The sequence below is a fragment of the Vidua macroura genome, chromosome 8 (assembly GCF_024509145.1).
Source record: "Vidua macroura isolate BioBank_ID:100142 chromosome 8, ASM2450914v1, whole genome shotgun sequence".
NCBI classification, from domain to species: Eukaryota; Metazoa; Chordata; class Aves; order Passeriformes; family Viduidae; genus Vidua; species Vidua macroura.
In genome coordinates, this window is record NC_071578.1 from 2,388,654 (window position 1) to 2,409,407 (window position 20,754).

The window sequence follows — 20,754 nt, forward strand, 5'->3', positions numbered from 1 at the left end:
GGATTTTGGGCAGGAATTGTTCCCTGGGAGGGTGGGGAGGGGCTGGGATGGAATTCCCAGAGCAGCTGTGGCTGCCCCTGCATCCCTGGCAGTGCCCAAGGCCAGGCTGGACACTGGGGCTGGGAGCACCTGGGACAGTGGGAGGTGTCCCTGCCATGGCAGGGGTGGCACTGGATGAGCTTTAAGGTCCTTCCAACCCCATCCTGTGGTAAATCACCAAGAATTTCCATTCTCCTGGAATAACTCAGCTCAGGCTGTCACTTCTGGGCTTTTTCCCAGCTCACCCTGAGCACCTTTGGTCCATGGGGAGAGTCTCTTTTGGGTTCTGTTGGGTTTGATCAGGTCCAGGTCCTCCCAGCTGCCTGAGGAGCACTCAGGTTTCTCTGTGAATCCCAGGAATGAGCAGTTGGTTTTTCAAGCCCATTGCTGCATTTTATCCCACTTTTACAGCTCCTGTGGATGGAGAAAAAAGGAGAACTCCTGCTGCTTTTCCCATCCTGGATGTCTTGTGAGGAAATAGCAAATCTTCTTCAGCTTTGTTATAAAACTCACTCAGAAGAGTTTTTCTCCAGATCCCAGATAAATGTTCCCCACAAAACCCACACACAGTTTATCAGCTCGGCTCTCAGTCAGCTGAGGCACAAACCCCAAATGCTCACATCAAAGATAAAAAAAAGAATATTAAATGAACTCAAAAAGACACTGTGCTGCTAGAAAATCCCCACTCCACTTCCACTTTGACATCTGGAAATCCTCCACAATGTTTTAAGGGCACAAATGGGTTCCCACATTGATCCCCAAGAATCTCAGTCTGCTTTGGAACAGCCCTTCAGAGAGCAAACATATTTCAGTAAAGGAATGGTTTTGGGTTTCTTATCTCATATATATATATATATATATTAAAAATTCATTATATATAATTATATCTTGCAGATAATATTTTTATAATATATTATACATAAGATATACATAATATTATATTTTGTATATAATTATATATAAAATATAATGTTATCTTTTATATATAATTATATGTAAAATATAATGTGATATTTTATATATAATTATATGTAAAATATAATGTTATATTTTATATATAATTATATATACAATATAACATATTTTACATATATTTATATAAAAAGCTAATATTATATATAGTATATTGTTATGTATTATATATAAGACACTACTAATATATATTAATATGTTAAATATTTCAGGGCAGTGAAATGGAGCAGTTGAAGACTTTCAAACAGCCGTGACTGAATTTTGTAAAAAATTCTCCAGAGGGTTTAAAAATATATAATAAAGGATTTACCCCTGGGCGTGGGGTTCAGGTAAATGTGAGAACAAGAGGGTTCAAAGGAATCCTCTGCCTCCAGCAGCCCCTGATGAACACAAGGGTGTGAAATGAAGAATGAAGACGTTGCAGAGGTCACCGAGGTGCAGGGAAGGGGTGAAAGAGCAGAGGAAATTGTGGAAGGGAGCAGAAGCTCCCAGGAATGCCCGAGGGTCAGGATTTGGGGATCACCAGAGGCAGCAGAGCCCTGCTCCCAACCCCTGGATTCAGCCCTTCAGAGGCTGGGCCAGGGATTTAAAGATTCATTAACCCACGGGCTGTGCTTGTCCTTGGAAATCTCTTTGCTCCACTGCCCAGCACAAAGAATCCCACCGGGAAATCTGGGTTTGCTGGGAAACCAAAGCTGCTCTGCAAAGCTGGGTTTGGAGCAGGGAAATGCACCCTGGTCTTGCCCAGATCAGGAGGAGCCTGCACAGATCTCTGCAGGGAATGGGAGGATGCAACGGATATTCCCAGGGGTGGGAAAATGCTCCTGAAATGCCCAGAGAATGGGAAAGTGCAGCTGAAATTCCCAGAGAATGAGAGAATGCACCTGAAAGTTCCAGGGATGGAAAAATACACCTAAAAATCTCAGAGAAAAGGAAAACACACCTAAAATTCCCAGAGAATGGGAAAATGCACCTGTGAGTTCCAGGGATGGAAAAATGCACCTAAAATTCCCAGAGAAAAGGAAAACACACCTAAATTCCCAGAGAATGGGAAAATGCACCTGCAAGTTCCAGGGATGGAAAAACGCACCTTAAATTCCCAAGGAATGGAGAAATGCACCTTAAATTCCAAAGGAATGGGAAATGCACCTTAAATTCCCAGAGAATGGGAAAATGCAGCTGAAATTCCCGGGGAATGGGAAGGTGCGCTTAAAATTCCCAGAGATTGGAAAATGCTCCTGAAAGTTCCAGGGATGGAAAAAATGCACCTAAAATTCCCAGGTAATGGGGAAATGCATTCAAAATTCCCAAGGAATGGGAAAATGCCCCTGTCGTTCCCAGGGGTGGAAAAATGCACCCAAAATTCCCAGAGAATGGGAAAATGCACCTGCAAATTCACAAGGATGGAAAACACACCTAAAATTCCCAGGAAATTGGAAAACCTAAAATTACAGATGGGAAAATGCACCTGACATTTCTGGGGGTTGGAAGACACTCCTGACATTGCCAAGGATGGAAAAATGCATTTTCCCAGAGAATGGGAAAATGCCCCTGATGTTCCCAGGGAATGTGAAAATGCACTTGACATTCCCAGGGGTGGAAAAATGCAGCCAAAATTCCCAGGGAATGGGAAAATGCACCCAAAATTCACAAGGATGGAAAATACACCTAAGATTCTCAGGAAATGGGAAAATGCACTTAAAATTACAGATGGAAAAATGCACCTAAAATTCCCAGGGAATGGGAAAAGGCACCTGAGATTCCCAGTTGGAATTTGTTCACCCCAAAAAACAGCACGAGGCTTAAATGTAGAAAACCACTTTGCTTTTTTCTGCTGCTGCAGGATAAAACCTGTCTGAATTACAGTGGAAAAAATAAAAATAACAATCAATCCAGGTTGCATTGCAGCAGCAGTTTGGTTGAAAAACCTCTTTTTTTTTTTTTTAATTTCTGAGATTGGCACATCAGTTTTGATGTTTCTGCGGTGACAAAAATCCCACTGCAGGCTGAAATGGGTGTAAAGGCACTTCTACACAGCCGAGGTGAAGAGGAAAACAAGTAAATAAATAACACCTTATGGAGCATAAACTCACAATGTCCTGAGCTAAAATATGGGGATTTATAGCTTCACTCCCCTCCTCCTCCTCCATTTCCATCCCCGGGAATTTCAGGAGCATTTTCCCATCCCGGGAATTTCAGGTGCATTTCCCCATTCCTTGGGAATTTTAGGTGCATTTTTCCATCCCTTGGGAATTTCAGGTGCATTTTTCCATCCCTGGGAATTTTAGGTGCATTTTCCCATTCCCTTGGAATTTTAGGTGCATTTACCCATTCCTTGGGAATTTTAGGTGCATTTTTCCATCCCTGGAACTTGCAGGTGCATTTTCCCATTCTCTGGGAATTTTAGGTGCATTTTTCCATCCCTGGAACTTTCAGGAGCATTTTCCTATCTCTGGGAATTTTAAGTGCACCTTCTCATTCCCTGGGAATTTCAGGAGCATTTACCCATTCCTGGGGAATTTTAGGTACATTTCCCCATTACCTGGAAATTTCAGGTGCATTTTCCCATCCTTGGGAATTTTAGGTGCATTTCTCCATCCCTGGAACTTACAGGTGCATTTTCCCATTCTCTGGGAATTTCAGGTGCATTTCCTATTACCTGGGAATTTTAGGTCCATTTTCCCATTCTCTGGGAATTTCAGTTGCATTTTCCCTTTCTCTGGGAATTTTAGGTGTATTTTTCCATCCCTGGAACTTGCAGCTGCATTCTCCCATTCTCTGGGAATTTCAGCTGCACTTTCCCATTCTCTGGGCATTTCAGGAGCATTTTCCCACCCCTGGGAATATCCGTAGCATCCTACCATTCCCTGCAGAGATCTGTGCAGGCTCCTCCTGATCTGGGCAAGACCAGGGTGCATTTCCCTGCTCCAAACCCAGCTTTGCAGAGCAGCTTTGGTTCCCCAGCAAACCCAGATTTCCCGGTGGGATTCTTTGTGCTGGGCAGTGGAGCAAAGAGATTTCCAAGCACCAACACCTCTCCAAAATGTGTTTTACCCTCTGTGCCAGGGATGAAATTCTCCCTCTATCCGTAAAAAAACCAGAATTTCACCCTGTGTGGGAAACATTTGGACAAGTATCCTTTCTGCAAGCAAAAAGAAAACATTTTAAGACCCACAAGTATTTTGCCTGGGGAAATCTCCTCTCCATCTCGGCACTGACACCGCTCTCGGACATTTCTCAGCACATCAAACCATGCAAGGGGCCAGCAGCAGCGATTCCCAAGGGATTTGGTTTCTCCCCACAGGTTTTGGCAGCAATTAAGTGACCTCAGATCTGCTGCTCTTCCCCTGGAGTGACAGGTAATTGAGCAGCAGGGCAGAAGGGGCTGGACAACGGTGTTTGCTCCAGAGAAGCTCCTTTTCCCTGCCAAAGGGAATTCAGAATTATTCAAATTCTCATTTTCAAATTCAGAATGATTCAAAATTCTCATTGTCAAATTCAGAATGACTCAAATAATGCACATTCATAGTTGGATTCTGCCAAATTCTCTTTAAACTGTGGGGTGTGAGGTGCCAGGAGCTGTGGCTGTAGTTGAAATATTTGTAACTCCAGAGTTTAATTGCTGCTAAATCCTTGCCTGGGTCGATGTCACATCACTTGTGCAGCCTCCTGCTCCAAAGGGATTAGGGAGGACTTTTCTTTCTAGAAATAATTTGCACCCCTCTGCTTTAATTTGCTTTATTGCTGCTGCCTTCCCATCTCCACTGTGCCTTGGGTTTGGTTCTTTCCACCCAAACGCTCTCACCAGCCTCTGGATTTTGGGAAGCAGCTTTGGGAAAGGGGAAATTTGAAAGGAAATATTTTTACCATGTGATCTGTAAGATCCAATTCCTCTTTTTTATTTTATTTTAATTATCTATTTATTCAAGATTTGTTGCAGACTCAGTTTTTTTCATCCCACTGCTTACTTGCAGGGAAATGGGCACAGTTTTGCCCCTTGGCTGTGACTTGGTTTTCCTTCTTCAAGGAACAACAGGCACCACCCTCAGAGTTACAGAATTAATGGAATTGCTTGGGCTGGGAGGGAATTAAAATCCCCCAGTGCCACCCTGCCATGGGCAGGGACACCTTCCACCATCCCAGGCTGCTCCAAATCCCATCCAACCTGGCCTTGGGCACTGCCAGGGAACAATTCCTTCCAAAAAATCCCTCCGAATCTCCCCTGTTTCCATTTGAAGCCATTCCCCCTGAGCAGACAGGGAAATAATTCCACTCAAAGCCAGCACAGGCTAGCAGGGAAAGCAGAATATGAGCAAAGCTGGTGTTGCCCTAATTAATAATGCCAACACCAGGAGCTAATTTTACCCCGAGAATGATCATTAAAATGTAATTTATCCCCAGCAGCTGCCGATGGAGATAAGTCAGTGCAGAGCATTCCCTCAGTGGCTCTGGAGGACAATGTTTGTTTTGAAATGAGAGGCCACTGACAGAAAATAATGATCCTGAAATGCAGGAGGTTGCAAATGATCTCTGGAAGTGAGGTGCAAACAGGAATTGGAATTGTCCTTTGGCATCCTCAGCCAAGTGCCAGGGAAATCTGGGATTTCACAGGGCCCATCATGAAGGAATTGGAAACTGCAAACTCAAGAGGTGCCCCAAGCATCTCCTTTTAGCCTCAGCAACAAATATCATTCAGCTGTGGAGGTGAACCCTGTCCAAAGTGTGGGCAGAGAAGGATTTCTCCTTAAAATCCATGTCAAAGATGGAATTATGTGTGGTGTACTTAAAAAAAACAAAACAAAACAAACCCCAAAAAAGTGTTTCTAGCAGAAAAGGAAATGTGAAATGATGATTTCCCAGGGCTCAGCCTTGAGCACTCCCCTCACCAAGTATTCCCAAAATTTGTTCCTCAAACAAGCCTTCAGCATCACTTAAAGAAACCCCAACAGAGCCAAGGACAATAAAAATATAAAATTCGGAGAGATGAAAATCTTCTTTTGTTCTGAGTGACTCCAGAACAGCTCAAACTCCTTTTTATTCCCAGAAATTCCCTTACAACCGACTCAAGCTGGAGAGAAATCCCAGATCTCTCCCTCACCTCCCACTCGTGACTTTAAACCCAGGAAAGAGAATTGAACCCGATTTTCTCGGTAGGTCGAAAACCAACAGGACACTGAGATCCTCTGGGGAAAGGGAAAGTTAATTAACAGTGAATTATCTTGAGAGAGTGCTCTGAGGGCCCGGGGGCAGCAGGCAGAGCCATTATTGCCTCATTTCAGCTGCCACCTCCTCATTTCCAGGGCAGCACTCAGCTCCTCAGCATTTATTTTTATTTCTTCAGAGGTTTTGTTTGGTTTTTTTGTTTTTTTTTTTCACTTTGTTGTTCCCCCCTTCCATTAGGACGCAATGAAATTCCTCTTTCATCAAGAATTCCATCCTTGTGCTGGATGGTTTTTCTTCCACAGGAATACATCCAGGTCCAAACAACATCACCCCCCTTATGGGATCCCCCCCAGCTACAAATCAGCCTTTGGCTCTTGATTTTTTTATTTCTTGATTATTCTTTCTTGGTTTTTATTTCACAGCCAGATGTTTCAGGAGGGTTTTTCCCTCCTTATCTCTATGCTCTGCTTTGGGTGACGAGGTGGGGATGGATTTGGTGATCCTGGAGGGGTTTTCCAGCCTCAGAGATTCTGGGATTATGAGAATTTTGCCTTCAAGGATTGGGCATAAAAACCCTAAATCCCCCTGGCAGTGGCTTGGCTGTGCTGTGGGCACAGGGAAACTCAGCCGAGCAGCTGAAACGGGGTCAGTAAAATAAAAATTCACCAAATCCACCTTGGATTTCAAGAGCCATTCCAGCTGGAGCAGGAGGGCTGGATATGATTTTGCCTGTCTTGATGAGGTTTGTGCTGTCGTTTGTAGTGAGAAATGTGGAGAGGGAAGGTTATTGTCAGGATCTCAGGAGTGTGAGAAAACTTCAGGAGGACCAAATATCTCCCCCCTTTTGTCGGGCTGTTTTCCAGCCAGCAGGAGAAAACTGTTGGAAGTTGCTGTGAGAATTGGTGAGCACTGGTAGAAGAGATAACTCATTCCAAAACGTGATTTGGGTCGCTTTGAATTACAAAAGCCGTGGTTGTGCCCTTGGCTCTCAGCTGCTGGCAGCACCCAGCACTGCAGATGTCAGAGCTGGGTGATGAGGGATGCATTAAGCACCCTGTGACCCCAAAACCATCCTTCTGTAAGGCTGTACCCCGTGCTGAGAAGGGCAGGTCCCCAGAGGTGAGTCCTGGGCAGATGGGGGACACAAACAGGGACAGAAAGGGGTGGCACTGCTGCCACCCTAAGAGAGACAAGATCCAGGCTGTGCACTGCCTCATTTCCTTCTGATGCACAACATCATTTCAACCTTCCCAAAATGTGCAGGTAGGAAACACTGAAAAGGCAGATGATTTTTCATATTCTTGGGGAAAAAAAAAAAAAAAAAAAAAAAAAAGGAACTGTGGGAACCCAGGGCAGGGGGAATATCCCCCTGTCTGCCCTGGGGTGCTCTGACTCCCAGGAAAACACTGACTTGGACCCTCATTCATGGAGAAGGCCTCCAAAGCCTCAAAGTAAACCAAAGACCACAAAAGTGTGAAATAGACTGTAGAGAATAGTGTAGTGTGTCACATGGGTGAGAAATTTAGGTTTTAGGATTTTTAGCATATTGTAGATGGGTACAAGATGGAGGATATAGGATGTTGCCCCAAGTTCCTTTCTTCTTCTTCCTTCTTCTTCTTCTTCTTCTTGGGTTTGGGTGGTGTCTTGTAATTGGGTAGAAAAATCCGCATTGCGGGTCTTTAGGGGTCAGTTATTGAATTGGAAAGGAAAATAATTTAGGTGTCACTTCTTAATTGGGCAGCTTAGTTTTTGATTAGACTTAAAAGCCCTTGCAACACGAGGCTTTAGCCATTTTTGTGCTGTTTTTCCTGCATGCAAGGTCTGGGTGCAGACAGCGTGCTGAAGTTTTGATAAGATGACAATAAAACAAGAGCCTGAAGACCGAAGAAGTCCTGCACATCTGCTTTTCCTGACACAGAACTGCTCCAGGAGGGTTTCCCCCTGTCAGGGGAGCCCCCAGGGTGTTGCAGAATTTGTATTGAGCTCGAAGGAATGAAAAATTCCATACTCGTGGAAATCTCTCCTCCTGCACCCCCAGAGAGGCTGTGGCTGCCCCTGGAAGTGTCCAAGGCCAGGTGGGATGGAGCTTAGAGCACCCTGGCCCTGGAATGAGATATTTTTTAAGGTTTCCTCCACCCAAACCAGTCTGGGATTCCGTGATTCATTCCAGACACCAGGTTCTGGTGTCTCTGGCTATATTTAATTTTATAGACAAATTCCATAGGTGCTGCATGCTTTATATGCTTTAATTCCCACATTTTCTGGATAGCTCCAGCATTATTTGGAAGGCAGAAGAGTTATACATGAAAAATTCTAAGTCAGAAAGCCAGAGTAAACAAATGAGGATAAATGAAACTGGGAGGTGATACCAGACGAATTTGTCTTTATCTGAGAAATTACTCCTTCAAGAAAAACACAAGAGATCCATCCACCTTCATCTGAGAGCATCACCTGTTCCAGAGTGCAAAATAACTGCAGAACAAAATGCAAAAAAAAATGAAAAAAAAAAAAAAAAACCAAAAAAAAAAAAAACGAGTGCAAGGGTGGGAAGGAGTTTCCAAAGAGGCTGAAAGGAGCACAAGCAGTCCCTGACACTGCAGGGGAGGAGGAGGCAGCCAGGACCCCCAGCCCTGCCCTGGGGAGGGGCATTTTTGGCATCTGCTCCTCACACGCCCTCCAGAGGGGAAAAAGTATTGGATATCAACCCAAAAAGGGGTGAAAATGACTTTAAAATTATTTTCTTTTCAGCACAGCACCATTATTTCAGTACCCAAACCCCGAGGGAGGCAAGTGGGAGCTCCCACAGAAAATGTCACTTGGGAAACAGAAAGCTTGGGACAGGAGAAAAAAATGGAATTTTGGTGAAAATGGAAATGCAGCAGGAGGAGAACTGTGCAGGTGACAGGGAAACCATCAGATGCTCTAAGCTGATATCAGGGCCCATGGTATGAAATCCTTCACCAAGCACAGCAGAAACCACCCCGGAATAAAAAATTCTTCCCTTTTTCTCTGTGGTTATCCAGGTGATAAAGAAATCTTTCCTTAAAAGAAAGGCAAAGCCATGTGCTGTCGCATTGACTGAAAATTCAGTGAAAAGAAGAGATTAATCCTGGTTTATAGACACGAGCTGGGCTTTTAAATGCCACTGCTCAGGCAGGAGCAGAGTTTTAGTCCCTGTTCCAGGCAGATGATCTCAGAGTCGACACCAGAGGTGTTCTTTGATAACTCAATTTTCCCCTACTTGAAGAGCTCATTTCCCCTTCTGCAATTCCTTATTCAGCTGACTGCAATTGTTCCCCTCCAGGAGCGTCTCAGGACACTCCCAGGAAAATCCAGCATTTCCAAAAGCTCCCCAAAGAGTGGGACGGGGAGCTGGGCTTGGCAAATCTGGGTGCCCAAATTCCAGCATGGGTTAAAATCCATCCCATTCCCCCCCTGCCACGGCAGGGACACCTCCCACTGTCCCAGGTGCTCCCAGCCCCAGTGTCCAACCTGGCCTTGGGAATCCCAGAGCTGAGCACTGGGAGCAGGACAAAAATCCCAAATTCTCACAGAGTTTTGTTGTCTGGCCCCATTTCAGCAGGAAAAACCAGTTCCATCCCAAAAGCAACAAATCCAGCTCCTCACCAGGAGCTGCCCAGGGCCTGGATCCCCTGGGAGCAGAGGGAGAGGGGCTGGAGTCCTGCAGGAGCAGGATTTGGTCCTCCCAGGGAAGCCACAATCCCCAAAAGCCCAGACACCACGCTGAGCTGGGTTCTGCACGTTCCAAGATGAACCACTCACATCCAACCTGCTCCCACCACGTATTTTACCAAGGATTTTCCTCCAGGATTTGTGTTTCCATCTCCTGCCGCATGGAATGCAAGACAAACCATAGAAAAGGATATTTTATTTCCTGATATTTTCCTTCCTGATATTTTTATGTAATAACAACTACTTACAACTTCCTTTCCCTTCAGCCCTGATGACTCCCAAGAACCTGGAAACTTGGTTTTGTCTTGATTTTCCTCCCACAGCATAAAATTTAATATTCCCTGTCCTATTTTCCAGAAAAAAAAAATACTGGGAAGCTGTGTTATCCCACAGTAAAGCCCAGGGAAATCCTAGTGCTTAACAAGGATTTATCACAGGCAAGTGTTGGAGCAGAGGGAAAATTGAAAAGAAGAAAAGGAGAAGTAAGTCTGATTTATCACATCCTGTTTGCATTTGTGATGGGCTCCTCCTGAGTGATAATCATGCCGAAAATAGAGATTTATTGCTTTTGCAACTGGGTTAAAATAGAACCGAGACTACAATAACAGCAATTAAAGCCAGGAAAATAATTCATGCTCGTTGCTGAAGAAGTGAAACCTCCAGCTCTGCTCTCCAGCCTGCCTTCCCCTGCCCAGCCAGGCATTCCCTGGGGTTTTTTTTTGGGAATTTTCCGTTCCTCCAGGGGAATCCAGAGTCACTGCTTGCACACCACCGAAATCCCCGTGAGCAGAGGGCACTCTGCACTGCCAGGCTCTGTCCAGCCCTTTCTGGGAGGAAAGGCTGCCAGGGATGAGGAGAGGGATGGGGTTGTTTTTTGGGAACCTCCAGCCCTGAGCTGGGCTCAAAGCACAGCCCCAAAACCAAATATTCCAAAATGCAAACTCTCCTTTCATGCCCTGCATTGCTGCCCATTCCCAAAATCCTGATTTATGAGGCCTTGCCAGCCCCTTCTCATCTTTATTTAGGCCAACCCGTTGTTCCAGAGCACAGAAATCCTGGATATTTATCCTGTTGGATAAGGAACTGCCCAGATCCCCATTTCCACGGGTTTATCCTGGAATAATGAACCCAGGTTGTTGTTTCCTGGCCAATGCTCCTTCCCCTGTGAAAAGCACAGCTCAGAGTGGAGCTTCCAGAATCTGTCACTTCCCAAGCTTTTCCATAACTCACTGATGTCATTCCAATTCTCCAGTGCATCCTGGCTGAAATGAACCGTGGATTTCTGGCTCTTTTTGGGAATTGTCCTAGGTTGGAAATGGGGCTGTGTATTCTATTCCCATCTGTCAGAGGTGGGGCAGTTATCTCTGTTATTTGTGCAGCTTTCTTTATCTCTTCCCTCAACCAATCTTCCCTCCAGGAGATCTCTTCTGTTCATGGGCCATTAATTATTAATTATCTTCTGTTCATGGACCATTAATTATTAATTATCATGGCCACTGAGTGTCCCTGCATGGCTGAGAAAATTCCATCATCCCATGGGGAGATGCTCTGCCCAGGGGAGGAGTCAAGCATTCCTACCTGGATACAATCTGAGATCCTGGGACACCACAGCAGCCTTTGCCCACTGCATTCCCAGAGGAGCAGCTTTCTGCCCCACTGCATTCCCAGAGGAGCAGCTTTCTGCCCCACTGCATTCCCAGAGGAGCAGCTTTCTGCCCCACTGCATTCCCAGAGGAGCAGCTTTCTGCCCCACGGCATTCCCAGAGGGAGCCCAGGCCCATCTCCAGCAGCCCTGGAGCTTCAGAGGAAAACTCCAGCCTTGTCCAGGATCCTGCTCCAGCAGAAGCACAGCTGGCACTGCAGGAGGGCTGAGCCCCCATGGAATGGGACTCTGGCAGTGTTTTGTTTGGTTGGTTGGTTTGTTTTTGTTTTTTTTGTTTTTGTTTTTGTTTTTGTTTTTGTTTTTGTTTTTGTTTGTTTGTTTGTACTATTGCATTTATATTTTTAATTTTTTTCTAGTACAGAAGTGTTATTTCTACTCCCATATCTTTGCCTGAGAGCCCCTTAATTTCAAAATTATAACAATTCGGAGGGAAGGAATTTACATTTTCCATTTCAGGGGAGGCTCCTGCCTTCCTTAGCAGTGACCTGGCTTTTCAAACCAAGACAGGAACTCCCTCAAATAGTGAAACCTTCTCAGTCCTGTTTAGTTTATGGAAGGGGAAATGGTGAAAATGCTGCTTCCTTGGTGTTACACCAGTTGCTGACAGCACAGGAGGCACAAATTGCTCTAAATTCCAGCAGGAATTATAGAAGAGAATCACAGAATATCCTCAGCTGGCAGGGACCCATCAGGATCATTGGTTCCAACTCCTGGCCCTGCCCAGAAACCAATCCCACCGCTGGATTTCTAATATTTCCAAGACCAGGAGACAGCAGACATGGCATCAAGAACATCCTGTAATTCTTACCTGTGTTTGACTCCTTCAGCTGACACAGAAACCAGTGACCAACCAGTGACCAACCAGTGACCAACCAGTGACAAACCAGTGACCAACCAGTGACAAACCAGTGACCAACCAGTGACCAACCAGTGACCAACCAGTGACCAACCAGTGATAAACCAGTGACCAACCAGTGACCAACCAGTGACCAACCAGTGACAAACCAGTGACCAACCAGTGACCAACCAGTGACCAACCAGTGACCAACCAGTGACAAACCAGTGATAAACCAGTGACCAACCAGTGACCAACCAGTGGCAGGGGTTTGCTGGCAGCAGGAGGGGTCCCAGGGTGCACCCCCAGGGTCTGGACACCTCCAAGTCCCCTCCTCAGCCCTTCTCCCAGTCTGGAATGGTTCCTCTGGAGCCTCATCCCAGCTCCTGAGCCCATTCCCAGGACACACCACCTCCAGGATTTCTGGGTTTCCAAGGGAATCCGGCCCAGTCCCAGAGCATCCCACTCATCCCAGTATCCCACCAGCTTTCCCACAAAAGCCTGCAGCTGCAATTAGCCCAGAGCCTCGTTACCTGCTGCAGCTCTTCCTTCAGGCACTGGTTTTGCTCCCAGGGATTGCAACTTCCCTGCTCCAATGATTTATTTAAAAAAAAAAAAAAAATCTCCTTTTCTTTCCCGTACACAAAAATAGAATCAGAGCACAAGAGAAGCACAGAGAAATACGAACGGTGGCCTCCATGTACACAGTGAACCATCACCTAAAACTGTCCCTGGAAAAGCTCTGGAGTGGAGTGTGGTCCTTTCTCTGAGTTATCCATGGATTTCCCTGCCCCAGGATCCAGGTGAGCCAGCAAAAAACTCTCTGGGGCAGTCTGAAGCACCTGCAGCCTCCTGGGGTTCTGCTTTCCTGCATTTCCAGGGTCCTGCAGGGGCATTTTGTCCCAGGGGAGAACAATCCCAAGGGGAAAATCAGGAATTTGGCCCTTACAGTCCGATCTGGAGCTTTTTGTCCTGGAGCAGAAGGAAATGAGGGTTCAGTGACATCATTTCTTGCCCAGCTCTGAGGTCCAGTGTCTTCCCAGGGGCTTGGGAAGGGTCCTCCAGCTCTGCCAGGCAGGAGTTTCTCCATCCTTCCAAATATGTGCCCATTCCTCAGGGAATGAATATCCCACTCCAGACCCTGAGACAGGATCCCACTCGCTTGGAAAAGGAAACAGAAGTTATTTGTGAATGCCTTCTTCCTTGAAAACCCTGCAAAAATAAAAATGGGAACAAAAAGATCCAATTTAATATTTAATATTTAATATTTAATATTTAAATATTTAAAATTCCATTCCAGAAATTTCATTTCCCCTTTTTGTGTAAATTTTCTTGGATAAGGCTTTTTTCAAATAGGGAATTAATAAAAAATAAATGTAACCCCATAGACCCACACAGGGTATTGGCTGGCAAGTTCAGTTTGCTCTTTCCTTCAAATCTACTCAAGTTGGATATTTGTAAACCAGATCTTTTTGAACACAATTTACTACATTTTAGGCCAAGAAAAACTAACTTTGTACAGTTGATTCTTCCCTCTGACCAAGGACTTAAATCTCTGACATTTTTTAGATTCTCAGACAGTTTTTGTGGTTTGTTTTTTTTTTTTTTTTTTTTTTTTTTTGGTACAAATTTGCTTTCTAGCCCCATTACAATACACACACACAAAAAAATTGAATGATCAGCTTCTTGATTTGGATGCTCGATTAAATCTGAAATTCCTTGTGCAAGATCTGGTCAGCTCCACAGGCTGGCAAGGAGATGGGATTGTGTTTGGGGGAAAAATCAAGGGGATTTGGTTCGAAATGCTGCAGAGGATGGGGGGGCTGGGTGACCTCTGTGCCAGCCTGGTGTTCCCTGGGAGCGAGGCACATCCCTCTGCCTGTCTCATAAAATCGATGGTTTGGGTGGGAAGGGACCTTAAATCCCACCCAGTGTCACCCCTGCCATGGCAGGGACCCCTCCCACTGTCCCAGGTGCTCCAGCTCCAATGTCCAGCCTGGCCTTGGGCACTGCCAGGGATGCAGGGGCAGCCACAGCTGCTCTGTGCCACCCTCAGCACGTTCTGGGTAAAGAATTTCTTCCTAAGATCTAAATCTCCCGTCTTTTAGATTAAAAGCGTTGCCTCTTGGTATAAGAATTCACTCTCCCTCCTTTACAGGCTGACTTTAAATACTGGGAAGGGCTCTGGGGTCTCCCTGGATCCTTCTCCAGGTGAGCACCCCCAGCTCATCTCCAGAGCGCCCCGAGCATCCCCTGGCATCTCTGGGACACCAAACCCTGCCCTTCCCTCCCCAAACAGCCAGGAGGGCTGGCAGGGCGCTCTGCTTTGCTCCTGGGCAGGGAAAGCTGCCCAGGCCAGCTGCGTGGCAGGAGGTGAAAGCCTTTCCAGCCTTCTGGTAGGACGGGACAGGGAGAGAAGGAGGGACAGGGAGAGAAGGAGGGACACCGCGAGGCGCTTAGCACATCCATCCCCTGCCCCTGCAGTTACCAATTCTGTATAAAACTCACATTTCTGCGGTACAAAACCATCCCTCTCCCGTGCCCGGCTTCAGCTGGGGGTGAGCCCGGTCACGCCTGGCCCACGGCGTGCCCGTAGCGGGCGGTGGCCTCGGGCGGGGGTGGCCGTGCCACCCGCTGGTCCCCACCGCTGCCCCCGGCCCCCTCCGCCGCTCCGGCCGCCTCCGCTCGCCGCTTCCTCCTCCTCCTGAAATTCCCGTTGTCGAACATCTTCTCGCAGTTGGGGTCCAGCGTCCAGTAGCTGCCTTTGCCTGCGGACAGACCCAGCGCAGCGGTGGCGGCTCCGCACCGCTCCGCGCATCGCTCGGCACATCGCGCAGCACCGCTCCGCGCATCGCTCTGCACAGCGTCGCTCTGCATCGCTCCGCACATCGCGCAGCACCGCTCCGCGCATCGCTCGGCACATCGCTCAGCATCGCTCCGCGCAGCACCGCTCCGCGCATTGCTCCGCACATCGCTCAGCATCGCTCCTCATCGCTCAGCACCGCTCCGCGCATCGCTCTGCACATCGCTCCGCGCACCGCTCTGCACATCGCTCCACACCGCACATCGCTCAGCATCGCTCCGCGCATCGCTCAGCATCGCTCCTCACCGCACATCGCTCAGCATCGCTCCGCGCATCGCTCAGCATCGCTCAGCACCGCTCCGCGCACCGCTCTGCACATCGCTCCACACCGCACATCGTTCAGCATCGCTCCGCGCACCGCTCTGCACATCGCTCCTCACCGCACATCGCTCAGCATCGCTCCGCGCATCGCTCAGCATCGCTCCACACCGCACATCGCTCAGCATCGCTCCTCACCGCTCAGCACCGCTCCGCGCATCGCTCAGCATCGCTCCTCACCGCTCAGCACCGCTCCGCGCCCGCCCCGCGCCTTTACCCGGCTCGTGCTCGCCCCGCGGCACCTTCCTGAAGCACTCGTTGAGGGACAGGTTGTGGCGGATGGAGTTCTGCCAGCCGGCCCCGCCGCGCCGGTAGAAGGGGAAGTTCTCGGCCACGAACTGGTAGATCTGGCTGAGCGTGCGGCGGCGGCCGGGCGCGCTGTGGATGGCCATGGCGATCAGCCCGAGTACGAGTAGGGCGGCCGGGCTGGCGACAGCGGCGACAGCGGCGGCCACCCCCGCTGCGGCCAGCCCCGCTCGGGCCCGGAGGGCGGGCACGGAGCGCCGGGGCCGCCCAGCCACAGGTACGGGTTGGCTGCGGGCGGCTGCGGGGCCGGGGAGGGAGCCGGGCATCCCGCGGCATCGCGCGGCCCCAAGGGGTGCATGGCGCGGGGACAGCTCGGAGCACGGCCGGTTAAATGGCAGGGGACCCCGCGGAGAGCCCTCCCTCCGCTCCCGAGGGTCCCGCCCCGCCCGGCACCGCCCCGCAGGTGCGGGGAGAGAGTCCGGGACAAACGGGGGAATTTGGGAATGGGAAGCGGGGGGAGTTGAGCACGGAATTCAGGGGATGAGTGAGCGGAGGGATGGAGCAGCTCTGCTGGAGGAAAGGCTGGGAGAGCTGGGATTGTTCACCTGGAGAGGAGAAGTTTGGGGTGAGCTCACTGTGGCCTCGCAGTGCCGCCTGAAGGAGCTACAAGAAAACTGGAGGGAAACTATTTGCAAGGGATGGAGCAGCAGGAAAAGGTGGGGGATGGCTTTAAAATGACAGAGAGGAGGCTTAGATGGGATATTAGGAAAAAAAAATCTTCACTAAAAGGGTGGGCAAGCCCTGGCACAGGGTGCCCAGAGCAGCTGTGGCTGCCCCTGGATCCCTGGCAGTGCCCAAGGCCAGGTTGGACACTGGGGCTTGGAGCACCCTGGGATGGTGGAAGGTCCCTGCCCATGGCAGAACTGGATGAGCTTTAAGGTTCTTTCCAACCCAAACCACTCTGGGATTTCATAATTCTTTCAACTTGGGGAAACCAGACCTGGTTGATGCCACCTTCTGTGTCCTTCCAACAAAGGGAGCAAAATCTCACAGCCACAAGAGCCTTGTCCTTAGTCAGGAAATGACCAGGAAGTCAGGAAAAGGGATAAAGATGAGTTAACATCTTTTGCACACTGCAAAATTAGAAATAACCAATTTTTATCACAGGGTTTATCTGAATATCAATTACTTCATGCATAATTTTAAAAGATCTGCCTTAAATTTCAAAAGTATGAGGGGAGATATTCCTTCCATTTCAGTGAAACGAGTTCAGGAAAGGATTTGATCCCAAATATTGAATTTCCCTGCTCTCAGTGATTACTTGGAGACATTCAGCAGAAAAATCAACCCCCAGGTATCACAGGCATGGCTGTTGTGGGTGCTGCTGGTTTATTTTCTGTGGCATTGCTTGCCTGTGATATTATTTATTTTAGTCATTGCCTCGTGGCAAACTCGACGTGGGTTTGGCTGAACTTTTACGGAAGTTGTAGACATCTCACCTGCAAACAAGATAATTTAATCTGTGTATTTTCTAAACATCCCCATGTACAAGCCTACAGAGAGCTCATTAAATTGTCCCCTTCTCAGCTGAGCTGACACCTGAGGACACAAAAATTCATGTATTTGTTAATGCTGACTTGGTTTTGCTTTACAGAAACTTTTCCTGGGAAGCAGCAATCCCTGGGAAGCACCCAAACACAATTTAACTCCTTTAGGGGTTTTCCACAACTTTTTTCTCCTTATTTTTGCATTTCACCAGGATCCAGTGTGTCGGGTGTCACCATCAGGTGGCTTTGGCAGGCCCCACAGATGTTTTAAACCCTGTGGTTGCTCCACGGGAGCTTTTCCAGTGGCTCCTCCATCCACTAAGCTGGGAGCTGTGTCCATCTGCTGGAGGGTAGGAGGGCTCTGCAGAGAGACCTGGAGCGATTGGATGGACAGGCAGAGTCCAGTGGGATGAAGTTTAATCAGTCCAGGTGCCCAGCCCTGCATTTTGGCCACAAAATGCAGCGTTACAGGCTGGACAGTGGCCAGGCAGAGAGGGACCCGATGGGCAGCAGGCTGGACACGAGCCAGCAGTGTGCCCTGGTGGCCAAGAAGGCCAACAGCTCCTGGCCTGGGTCAGGAATGGTGTGGCCAGCAGGAGCAGGGAGCTCATTCTGCCCCTGTACCTGGCACAGGTGAGGGCACACCTCGAGGGCTGTGCCCAGCTCTGGCCCCTCAGTTTGGGAAGGACTTTGGGACGCTCGAGCGCGTCCAGAGGAGGCAGCGAGGCTGGAGAGGGGCTGGGAACACAAACCCTGTGAGGAACCACTGAGGGAGCTGGGGGTGCTCAGCCTGGAGAAAAGGAGACTCAGGGCTGACCTCAGCACTCTCCACAGCTCCTGAAAGGTGGCTGTGCTCAGCTGGGCTTGGGCTCTTTCTCCAGGAACTGACAGAACCAGCCTCAAGCTGCACCAAGGGAAATACAGGTTGGATATTGGGAAAAAGTTTTTACAGAAAGGTGATAAAGTTCTGGAATGGCTGCCCGGGGAGGTGGTGCAGTCACCATCCCTGGGTGTGTTTAACAAAGCCTGGATGTGGCACTGGGTGCCAGGGTTGAGCTGAGCTGTTGGGGCTGGGCTGGACTCGGTGGTTTTGAAGGTCTTTTCCAGCCTGGTCATTCTGTGATCTCCCAATCCCGGGGGATGCTCCCGCTCAGAACACGACTCACCTGAAAAGCTGGATCTGGGGTTATCCCGGCGTCGTTCCCAGGGCAAAGCAGGGATGGGTGAATCGTGGGCTGGCGATGCCATCTAGTGGCACCGGGACCGGCTCCTGCTGCTGCTGGCACCGATCCCTGCCACAAACCCCCCAAAAACGGGGCTGGGAGCGAGCCAGCGGGAAATTCCCAGGAGTATTTCCAACCAGGAATGGCCCGGGAGGGACCTGAAAGCTCATCCCACTTCCACTATCCCACCTTGCTCCAAGCCCTTAAAACTTAGGGCTTAGGGCTTAAACTTGTCCAGACTTAAAACTTTCTGCAGCTTTACTATTGTGACATCCAAAAAGAAAACAAACCCCAATTATAATTATTGCCTTTCAGAAATACCTAAACCCACCTAAAAAAAAAACTTTCTCAGGCATAACAGAATTCCATTTTTCTCCTCCCCTATTTCCTGATCTGCCAGGCTTGGAGAACATGTGGTATAAAAATTAATGTTGTATAAAAGAGGATGTACAAATATTCTGAAGTTCTGTACGTTGCATTTCTATTTCCTGTTTTGTTTCCTATTTTACTTCAGGGAATTTGGGCACAAGATATTTAAATTTTCTAGTGTTCAGACCTGTTGGTATGAAGTGTCTTCAGTTTGTGGAATTCTGGGGGTGCAACAACTGCTTTTTACTAAGGAAAAATGCAAATGAATAATATTTTATTAATTTTATTTAAAAGTTTTAATTTATTGTATGCAAATAAGCTGCTTGTTTAGGATAATGCGGCCTAAAAAAAAATAGCAGGAATCTCCCACAAGTCAGTTCATGTAAAGAACCTCAGTGGTGGGGTTTGTGTGGCTGTAGAACAGGAAACTCTTCGTGTTTGTGAGGACAGAATGGAGACACTGGAGGATTTCTTCTCCATAATTATTAAAAACACCACATTTTTCCCAGAATTCCCAACCATTTCTCCTGGTGTCCCTGGGAGTCCTGCAGGAGTTTCCCTGCAGAGGGGGAAGTGCTCGAGGAGCATCCCCTGATCCCAAAAAAACCCCATCACTGATTTGGGAGCGCTGGGATCTCCCATCCATTATTAACAGGCTATTAATAGGTTATTAATCCCTGCAAAATGCACTTTTAAGGGGAAGGCAGTGCAGGGAATGTCTCCTCAAGGCCCTGCTGGGGGCCTGAAGTCCTTGTGAGTGTTTCCATCAGGCTCTGGGATTTATTCCCAGACTTCCTGTGCTGGCACAGGGACAAACCCCATTTGTGTCTCCATGGATGACAGAAGGGTGCAGGCTGGGATCCTGGCAGCTGGATATCTGCTCAGCCAGGGATGCCAGCTTGATTCCCACCCAAACCTCATCAAAACATTGGAAAAACCTCTTGGTGGTGTTGGAGGCACAATACCAACCTCCTTCCTGCAGCTGGTGCTCCAGGGCTGCGAGGATTCCCAAATCCCACTGGATTGCCCTGGGCTCTCCATCCTTTTCCTGAAGGACATCAGGGATCATCTTCACCTCTGCTGCCATCATTTGGGATCCCCCTCTGCCCACCTGGAGGAAATGGTGACAACAGGTGAGCATTGGAGGCTCTCTGTTCTCTTTTTGGGAGCTGGAAAACGGGAGAGAGTTTCATTTCCTGAATTATGGTCCTTTGGGGTGCCCTTCTGTGGAATTGCATTTGAATTTACAACCTCTGGCACTTGTTTCAAGCCCAAACCAAGTGGTTTGACCCAGCCTGGGTCAGATTTTATGAAGATTTTACTGATCAGCTGAGATATTCCCTAAAAAACTCTTTGCCAATGTTTTTACTTCCAGCCACTCACCTTTGACATTCATTTGCCTCTGCCTTGGAGATTCTGAACTCTTCATGAACTCTGTCCTTTCTAACACAAACCATTCTATGATTCTAAGATTTTTTCAAATGGTCTAAAAATAAATCAACAGCTGAAAGCAAATCTGATTTCAGTGAGACCAAATATTGCTAATATTGGTCAGTTCTGGCCTTTGACTCGTGGCTGCTTTGCATTTAACCCAGGAGAAATGGGATGACCCTGAACAAAACCCAAATACAATTTTGCCATAAGATTTTGCACCTTTTAAACAGCTATTTCTGCCTGTTCAGAGAATCTGAAAGTAAAACAGCCATCACAAATAATATATAACAAATAATATTGAATTATGTATGGCACAGAGATGTATCCACTGAAAAAGTTCTAGGAAAGAGAGGTTTGCAGCCAGATTTTCTATTTCCTTTTCTGTTGAT

At 47.9% G+C, this 20,754-nt stretch overlaps 1 protein-coding gene across 1 annotated transcript; it reads right to left on the reverse strand.

The window, feature by feature from the left end:
• Nucleotides 1-12,999: 12,999 nt before the first annotated feature.
• FOXI2 (forkhead box I2) lies at nt 13,000-16,150 on the reverse strand. The gene is given in 4 exon segments (XM_053983971.1): nt 13,000-13,577; nt 14,874-15,133; nt 15,764-15,949; nt 15,952-16,150. Coding segments are annotated over 3 exon segments (585 nt in total). The 3' UTR covers nt 13,000-13,577; nt 14,874-14,933.
• Between the last annotated feature and the right edge of the window lie 4,604 nt (nt 16,151-20,754).